This window comes from Aptenodytes forsteri, unplaced genomic scaffold (genome assembly GCF_000699145.1).
Source record: "Aptenodytes forsteri isolate BGI_AS27 unplaced genomic scaffold, ASM69914v1 Scaffold15, whole genome shotgun sequence".
NCBI lineage: Eukaryota > Metazoa > Chordata > Aves > Sphenisciformes > Spheniscidae > Aptenodytes > Aptenodytes forsteri.
In genome coordinates this window covers 24,749,218-24,758,533 of record NW_008795129.1, presented here as the reverse complement: position 1 = coordinate 24,758,533, position 9,316 = coordinate 24,749,218, and the positions used below count along the sequence as shown (strand labels likewise).

The 9,316-nt window shown below is 36.1% G+C and overlaps 1 protein-coding gene across 1 annotated transcript in view; it reads right to left on the bottom strand.

Moving 5' to 3' along the window:
* The window catches only part of DOCK1 (dedicator of cytokinesis 1), a 307,079-nt gene that overhangs the window by 235,964 nt on the left and 61,799 nt on the right, over positions 1-9,316 (bottom strand). Inside the window, 2 exon segments of the mRNA XM_009278124.2 lie at positions 5,060-5,166; positions 6,747-6,817. Of these exon segments, the coding sequence (XP_009276399.1) occupies positions 5,060-5,166; positions 6,747-6,817 (178 nt within the window).

Below are 9,316 nucleotides of genomic sequence, written 5' to 3'. Positions count from 1 at the left end.
AGACCACATCCACAGCCTTTCCCTCATCCACTAGGCGGGTCACCTAAATTTATTATTTAAATACCAACCATAAGTACTTACACACTTGGAACTGAAAACATGCTTCAGGTTATTATTAAAAATGAGTGTGGAACAGTTTTAATTCATACTTATATTTGGACATACTCTTACAGAAGATTTTTACAACATAGAATTGTTTCAGGTGCTAATCTAAAGAAACGCTTCCTCTTTTTCAGGGTTTGGAGGGGAGAGGGACATGAGAGGAAGAAGAGATGCAGGGTTGGTCTCAATCAAAAGTTTGCTGCTTTACACAGACAAAAAAGATTTTGGATGCACCGGTTTTTTGTATGCATAATTTGCAATCTATGCAAATTATTGTGGTAGGGGTAATGAGTGTTACTTACTTATACATGCATTTCCTTCTATATGGTCATAAATATTTTTGTATAATAATTTATATATTCATATTTATGTTATGTTTAGATACATGCATAAAATATTATGGCATATACAAGAACATATTGATATACTTATGTCCTCACTGAGCAAGATGTATACGTATTTGTCTAAACTAGCACGTTTAAGGCTCCATTCCAAGCCTCAAAATCAAATAACTTGCTAAATCAGGATGTTAATCACTGACAATTTAAAATGCTTTACTGCATGCAAAAAGCTGCATCCCAGTTAGCACAGATGAACACTGGGGTGTTCAAAGACCCTATGCAAAGGCCCAATAATTGTCTTCTCTACAAAAATCAGGGAGTGGGACAGAGTCAAATGAACTCCTCCAAAGCACAGACTGCCAATCTCCTTGTTCACAACTATCCTTTATCCTGCTGATATCACTACCTGGGCAATATATACACGCAAAAATGAGATAAATCATCCATAGAGAGTATGGGAAAACATGGCAGTTCAGCTCTTGAAAAAACTCCTAAAAAGGGCACACTCTTAAGATCATCGCTGAGATTCAGCCCTTGAAAATAGTTGTGCTAAGCACTGTGGAGAACTTCTGCAGCAGCCACGACCAAATGACCTTTTCAGTGACCTTCCAGGAAGCGTTTCCTCACGTACGAAAGGGTACAAAGACTAAACCAATGTGTACAGGCCTACTGTGTGAACAGAAAAAGAGCAACTGAGCATCATCACGTTAGGGATTATTTTCCATGCTCAAGAAAAACAAGATGCAACCTTATACTTTTCCTGAAGAAAATCCACATTTATTTTGCCAAAGCCGTAATAGTTTATTGATACAAATGTAGAGGGGATAAAAGGCAGATCGTCTAAGAGGTGCCTTGAACTTGATGAATATAACCCCTGAAAATGGGCGGAAACAGCTGTCTTTATGTTAGCAGGGAATCAACTGGAAAATCTTTTCTTCTTAGTGGTATTTGAATATTTGTTGTTTCAAGGACAGAAACTAGAAGCATGAAGAGCTGAGACAGATTTAGTCTATGCAGGATGATTTCTACTTGTTGGCCTCTGTAAATAACCACAAGCTTGTAAAAATATGCTCCTTGAAGTCACCTACCTATTATTCTCCTGTCAAACACATACGTACAAATACACACACACACACACACACTCACTCTGCTTAACATTGCTTTGACTGACTAGCTACATACTGATTCTTCTTTTTCCCTTTGGTACTAAAGCTCAATTATGAGCCACTGTTAGGACAAAAGCACCAAAACCTAAGGAACGTACAGGGTTTTCCTGCCAGGGCTGAAGAAAGCTTACTAAAAATAAGTAAAAATTCTGCAAAGAAGAAAAGTTACCTTGAATTTCAGAAGGAAACTTATAACTGGCACACAACATAACCAGAGAAGAAGTGAACAAATTTTAAAACTATATTTTACATCCTTTTATAAAAACATACAAACCACAACACCATAGTACATTCTCATCCAAGGTCCCAAACTCTTCAGATTTCATACAGACCACTGAACCATCCATCACTCAACATCGCTCTTCAAGCACAGTGCTTTAGCAAACTATTTCATACACCCACCCCTCTCACCCCAAAAATCCTTCAAGCTTCACAAGTTCAAGTATTTTGAATTTTAATTCCTCTGGAGACACAAATAAATCTTCCTTGACCTCCCAAAGCACAGAATTAGAGCATTTTTCTACAAGAGAAATACACTGATGAAATGCTGTTTGATTTTCTGTACATTTTACAGCTTTCCATCAATTCCACAATCCTGCACTGCATATTGCTTTTAGAAAAGAAAATCTCATTTCTGCAATATGATACAGGATTAGTTGGATACTTACATGAAAGTACTGCCTATCAGTTAAAAATTATTGAATCAATGAGGAGGAGGAGAGGCAGTCGAACTACGTTTTAGCAGTAAGAACTCAAACCCATAGAGTAAGGGGGGGAAAAAAATAATCTAAATTTAGCAAAGGCTGTGGCTACGGATTTAATTTATTTTCAAGTGAATTTTAGTGATTATGAAAGGTTCCCAGCACAACCGGCTCTCCAGACACAAGCTTTATAGAGAACTACCAGTGGCAAGAGAAGCTTTTAAGATAACACTTCGTTTATCGACACACAAAAAAAATACATACATATATGAGGTCACATATAACCATACAGAAGGGAGGGCAGCACAGAGGTGTGTACGCTAATAGAGCCCATGGGAAGCAACACAGCCCCCTCATTGCTGCACCAAACTCTGCGAGTCCTCCTTAGTGCCAGGCTCCATCCTCTCATGCACAGCACTGCTCCAGTACAGCTGAGCTGCAGTGGGGTGAAATGAGTGTCCCGTGCAGTCAGATTGTGCCACACACGCCAAGTTGGGCAGCGCTAGCAGCATACGTGCCTTGAATCTCCATTGCAACTCAACTGAAGCACGTTAGAGTTAAGACATTCTTAACAGCCAGTGACATGAAAACCCCTGGTTAGGAGCCTCCTGATAAGATCCAAAACCCATTAAGTAGTACTGTTCTGTCAACAAAACTGGACTGAGTTCAGATTAATGACCCTGCTATTAAAACCGATTCATGTAATTTCTCAGGAGCTCTACAAGAAAATAATGTTGGACTATACCATTCGCTGCAACCCAAACAGCTGAATTTGAGAGTTAGGTTTAACAAACAAACCAGCCATGCAGAGTTTGTCCTTCCACCTCTGAAAATGAAATTGGTTGAGTAAGGGAAGTCAAAGATTAATATAGTAAATACACGATGTGCCCCTATAGCCTTCTTTAGAAGTGCTTTTTATAGTCATAATTCTTGTTTCATCTGAGTTATCTCAATTTCCTCCTATCCAAGACAGTCAAGTATAACACCTTGTATTACTGGCTTCTGCCCCAAAGACGTTGCAACCTAAAAGTAGCCATGAGAAGGAAAAATTACTACACAGACAGTGAGCTGAGAATTAATGAAGGAAAGGAGTAAGTAACATTGATGTATGTATCTGAAAAAGCAAACATTAAAATGGTCTCAGAGAGACCAGTACCATTGTACCCAAGCCCCAGCAACTCCATCTGCATTCCTGCTTTTTGTTCTTGCAAACTGTGCAATTCGGAACCAAATCATTTGATGTGGCTCATAAGGGCTGAATAATTTCAAAAGAAGATCTCAAAAGCAAAGATGAAGCTGAACTGCATTTGGACTTGCTGGTGCAGTACATGGTGACGTGGCTGGTAGACTTTGTTTTTCAGATTTATTCTTACTTCATCACCATCCACAACTGCAGGAAGTAAATTTACTACGTGTTGTGTGTTGTTGCTCAGGTGAGACTGTAACTCTACTGAGGTCTTCTTTATGGAAAAGCTCAATCTCTTTCTTGAAAGGTTCAGTCTCCAGTTTCTCTATCTTCCAGTCTTAATTCTCATTAGACCTTTTTTTTTTTTTAAACCCAAAGTTTAAGGTTTAAACTTGCATGTAACATGTATCATGTAGACTCAATAATTTTACAGGTCCTTGTTATAAATAAAAAGTGCCATCAAAATGTGAAGCTCATTCTTTGACCATCATTCGTCATTACTACTTGTGCAAAATTAGAAAGAAAACTTCAAGTGGAAAGAAGTGGAAAGAGCAACAGTACTTAATTCCACAGTCGTCAGTACAGATCCATGTAATACCCCACCTTCTAGCAGTGCCGCTGAACTGCACCAGGCGCAAACGCACACAGTTTTGTGACATTAAGGAGCATAATAGATTGCAGCATAGATTGTGTTGGCTTTATACTTGTTTGCTGGGAAAAAAAAAGTTACTAGATCCAGCAAAAGTTACACAGCTGTGGTTAGACATTACCTGATCTAGTATAATACCTGCCAGTACAAAGCAAATCCACCAAGAACATTTTTTAAATTGGAACCAGAAAAGTTTGTTTTATCAGCACTTTGCATCACATGGTCCCAGCATTTTTATCTGACAGAAGAATCCTTTCAAATTTCCTTTATCATTGAGCCATTGCCTATTTGCTCCCTCATTAACTTCTGACAGCACATAAACACTTAGTTTAGGTTAGTTTAACCCGCAGTCATCTAGAAAAAGAATAAAATGTTTCACCTCAAATGAAGAAATCTGTAAGACAAGTGCTTGAACTTACCTTTCACTGGCCCGCTAATGTAAAAGGAGAAAATAAGAAAGCATGGATGAATGGCACACTCTAAAAGGTTTATATGTTGTTTTATTTCAGCTAGGGGACAGCTTAAAGGGAGATAATGATGCTTCAGAAAGAAAGGACATCAAAAACTTCCATTTTCTCCATAGAACTTCACTGAGCACAAAAGCTGAAATAATAGTTTTTGATAAAACATATCATAGTTAAAGTTGTAACACATGCCAATAAAACTGGATGCTTAGCAGCCTTTTAAATTAAAAATTAAAAGTTTTTGCTTTCACTTCTTTATGATCTATAACCTGCAGTAAGCGTCAATTAGCATTTCCTCACTTATTTTAAATCTTCTTGTCCTTCTAACAGAACAACCTTAATTGGTTATAACCTCCACCACGTTCGGCAGCAAGGACGAACCTTGCACTAGCAGAGGTCTGGAGACAATGAATAATGCGACAATATAACGGTTGCAAAGATCCTGCTTACCATGCTGTGTGAAGAGGTCACTGTGAACTATTTCTATCAAGCAGTATAGCTTCTGGATTGTGAGCCGGCTCACAGGAACGTTTAGGATGAATTCAGTAAAGAGTTTGCTACATACAAAGGGACAAGTAAAATTATATTAATCTCTCTCCAAAATACGTAAAAAACCTCCAACAGCACAGAACAAGATAAAAAACTACATACTTTTGGACAAGCAAACTCATTTTTTTCCAGATGTAAGAGAGTTAGATAGGAATTTCAGAGAAATGTCAATCGTCTTTAATACATCTGTTTAGGTTTTTGTGTCTTTTCTTTTGCCCTCTCCCTTTTATCTGAGTTTTACACTCTTTTCCCATGTTTAATTTAAGGTTTTAGATTTCAAATCTCAGTTGTCTGCGCTACCAGCTCTTTACTTCAATCATCACATACCATTAATGGAATAATACATGACCATATAAGCCAGAAATAAAAAAAGTGATAATTCATGTTACAAGCTTTCACCTCCACCACCATCAACAAAAAAAAAACCAGAAACACACACATTTTAAGATTATAAGGTACCATCACATGCATCAGCTGAGCTCCCACATAATACAGATTTTTAAAAGTTTTCAATCCTTTTGCATCGCTTCCTAAAATCTTGGGGTTTTTTGTTTTTCCTATTAAGCCTTCACTTCTAAGTATTAGTCAATCTCAATTTAAATACACTAAGTGACAGAAAAACTGTAGTGTTTGGGGTAAAACAGGCCAAATCCTGGTATTTTTCATTTGGTATATTTTCCCAGTACTTTTGCTATCACGTATCAGAATTACGATTTAGTCCAGAAACTCTACAAAGATGTACCCCCTAGGCCCATAGGAAGCATAAGTGTACATGTAAAAAAGTTTATAGTACAGGCAAGCAGAAGCTAAACACCAGGTTCCTCCGGCCACTGGAATGTTAGACTAAGATTATACTTATCTATTTTATTTCTACTTTATCTTTCTTTTCCTCATTTTGACAGACCAGAACATAGAAATAAAAACAGACAATATATAGAAGGGTTTGTGCAATCAAATTAGATTAAAAAGGGGTTTTTTCAACTTAAATGGCTTTTAATAGCATTGTGAAAGAGAAACTGATTTTTTTTTCTCTTTAAGTTAAAAGTTCTCCTGAAATACTAGTTTTGATTTGGCTTCTCTATTGTTTTCTTGTTCTAAAACACCTTCCTATTACCCCTTCTATTTACTAACAACATTCTTGTGTTTATGAGCTACTGAAATGTCAACCCAGCAATAGGGTTCACTGAACAGAGTTATTATTTACATTAAATTTATACTTGAAAGAGTGAAGCATCAAGTATATAGCTTAAGAGTTTTGATGTCAGTTGCCTGATTGATAATCCTTGCTACCTCATTACATGATTGTACTCAACAAGACTGCAAAGTTTGTCAAGACATTTGTCAAACCTTGATGCCATACACGTTACTTTAAAACCAGGCTTTTTGTGTAGCCCTAAAAATATTTGCAAGGGAAAAAAAGGTAATAAAACCAAAGTGATAAAACATCTCAGGTGATCATATTTCATCATATTTCATTTTCTCTGTATATATATTTTTTTTTTAATATATGTGTGTATCTATATATATGTGTGTGTAAAATAAAGATCTAGCTGAAGTTCACACTACACATTTCATTAACTCTACTCACCTAAGTTCTTTTGGATCAAATACTAATTTCACATCATTGACAATAGCTGGCAAGTATTTAAGTGCTGCCCCCTAAAAAAAAAAAAAAACAACAAATAAACAAGACTGAAATTCATATGTCTTTAAAGGTGACGCAAAGACTGAAAGAAGAGAATAACACAAGAGTAGGTTGCTTTGGCTTAACTATTCTCCATGGCTTCAGCTGAACCCCCTGTGGCTTGCTCTTAGCATATTCTTTTGGAGGTAAGTTACCTAAACTGAAACTCAATGAAAACAAAACTTTTAGATTTAAAAGATTTAAAGGAAGAAAGAGACATGAAAGATTAGTAAATTGGGAAAACTGACAGCTTACACCAAAATTAGAGACTTATAAGCTCCTTCCAACATGTTATAGAAACCTTTTGGTGTATCAGTACACAACGCATAAAAAAAGTTATGTTCCTCTAATCACTTTTTCCCCATCTTCTGTAGAGCTGGAGAAGCACCTTCTCGTCATCAGCCATGCTGTAGTTGTTTGGGTTTAATTTTCCCTCCACTACTTAAAAATGAAACAAAAATGCACAATTGTCATTTTTCCCTGCAGCAAATTCTTGGTAGCCACTAATGAAACTGCAGTTCTTTCTAGCTCCCCTTGAACTTGCAGTTGTCACTCCATTTCACAGTACACAATGAAAGGATTCAGAAGATACAAATGGATGTTTAGTATTTTAACTATTCGTAGTAATTTTAACTAATTTTGTCTTTCCATTTCTTAGTAACAATTAGGAGTTACTTATTTCTAGAGCAAACTTCTCTTACAGGCATCAAGAGCAAAAATCCAGCAATTAAAAATTACTGCCCAGCAATTTAATGCAATCATGCCAGAATACGCTTTGCGTTAGACAACAGTAAACAGACCTCTAGTAACACCACAGATAAAAATCACTTAGTCTACACAAACAGCAGTTTCAATCAGATTAAGTTGGGGTTTTTTTCCTTCATCTGCAAATGGATTTAAATGCCTTATTTCAAATAACAGATTGAACCCCTAAGAAACCCTAAGGCAAGAGTCTTTGGTTCTAATCTTAACCTTATTAGAACATACAACATGCACTATTTTTACTGAGGTTCCTCAAGTTCTTGTGTCTACTGAGCACCAGACTAGAAAAAACACACAATAATTCAAATATAAACCACAACAGCCAGACTTATTTCACTTACCATTGCATTTTATGATAATATCCAACGGTTTGATTACAGATGTATTTTTGCCCCAAAAGGGGGAATGATTCATTCCCCATACAAGGCGTTTCTGTTTGTGGGTTTAATGCTTAGAATTTGCAGCTTCCATCAACAACGGCACCATGTGCTTACTATCCTTTTGAATTAGAAGGAAGACGAGCCCTTATACTTTTCTTTTTTAATCAATTATTTTCTAGTCTGAAGCCCATGATGTGACAAGTAGTTACACTATACAACTCCCCGGTCAGAGGAATTCAAGAGACAGAAAACTCCTCTTTAGCAGTAGTGGTTAATAGCAGGAAGAGGCACAGGGAAACAGACTCAAGGAGTATTGCCTCGTAGGTACATATAAAACCACTTGTCTATTTTTAAACAACTACACTTTTCTGCCACAACCCTAGTAATTTTAAATCAAATTCCACTGTTCTTGAATACATGAGGTCAATTGTTTGATTACAGTCACAAAGGACATCTCAGTCCAAGTTGTTAAGCAAAAAAGGGGAAAAAAAAAGTTTAGAATCCACTACCAATCAAATACTTTGTCTTTCCAGCTAAAAATACAAGTACCATTAATGATTAATACGTACTATTTTAGAGCAAAGTTCAGGTATATTATACAGTATAATTATTTTAATTAAATCATTTGCATATCTTTAGATAAGATTAGCAGAGGTATCAGCAATACAAAATATGTCTTTTCTTGAATAATGTATGAAGCAGTTATTAATTTACATAGTTCTCAATAAAAATGCAGATTAAAGTGATTTTGGTTAGATGGTTTAAGAAAGCATATATCCATGTCCAAAACCATACCCAAAAGCACAAATTCAGGCAATTCTTTTCTCTAGATTATAAAGCACTATTGGATTCTTCAGGAATTTATAAGCTTTGCTATTCCAGCATGTACACAAGTGGCTGCAAGTGAGCACTGAATATGGCCCTGGACACATCACCCATCCTGGAGAAAAACACTAGGCTACAGCAGCTGAACAAGTTTCTAGTTAAAATATTACATTATTAAAACTTAAGCACACACTACACTCATCTTCAAATCAGCTCGTATATTCTTCTGCAAGGTGAATACACAAATTTCTTTTTCACTGAATATTCATTATTACAGAAATATTGCCAACACAGCAAACAAAATGTATAAGGTGAGACTGTTATAGCACATGTTCAATTCTATTCTCAAATTCAGTCTATCAACTAGTATTGAGTAAATACTCAATGTTTCCCACCAATATTTGCTCAAATAAAAGAAAAAGGTGTATTTCCACAGTGTTGATACTATTTGGTGTTTGTTATTCATTAAAAAAAAAAAAAAAAAAAAAGTTTGTATTTCTTCACCTG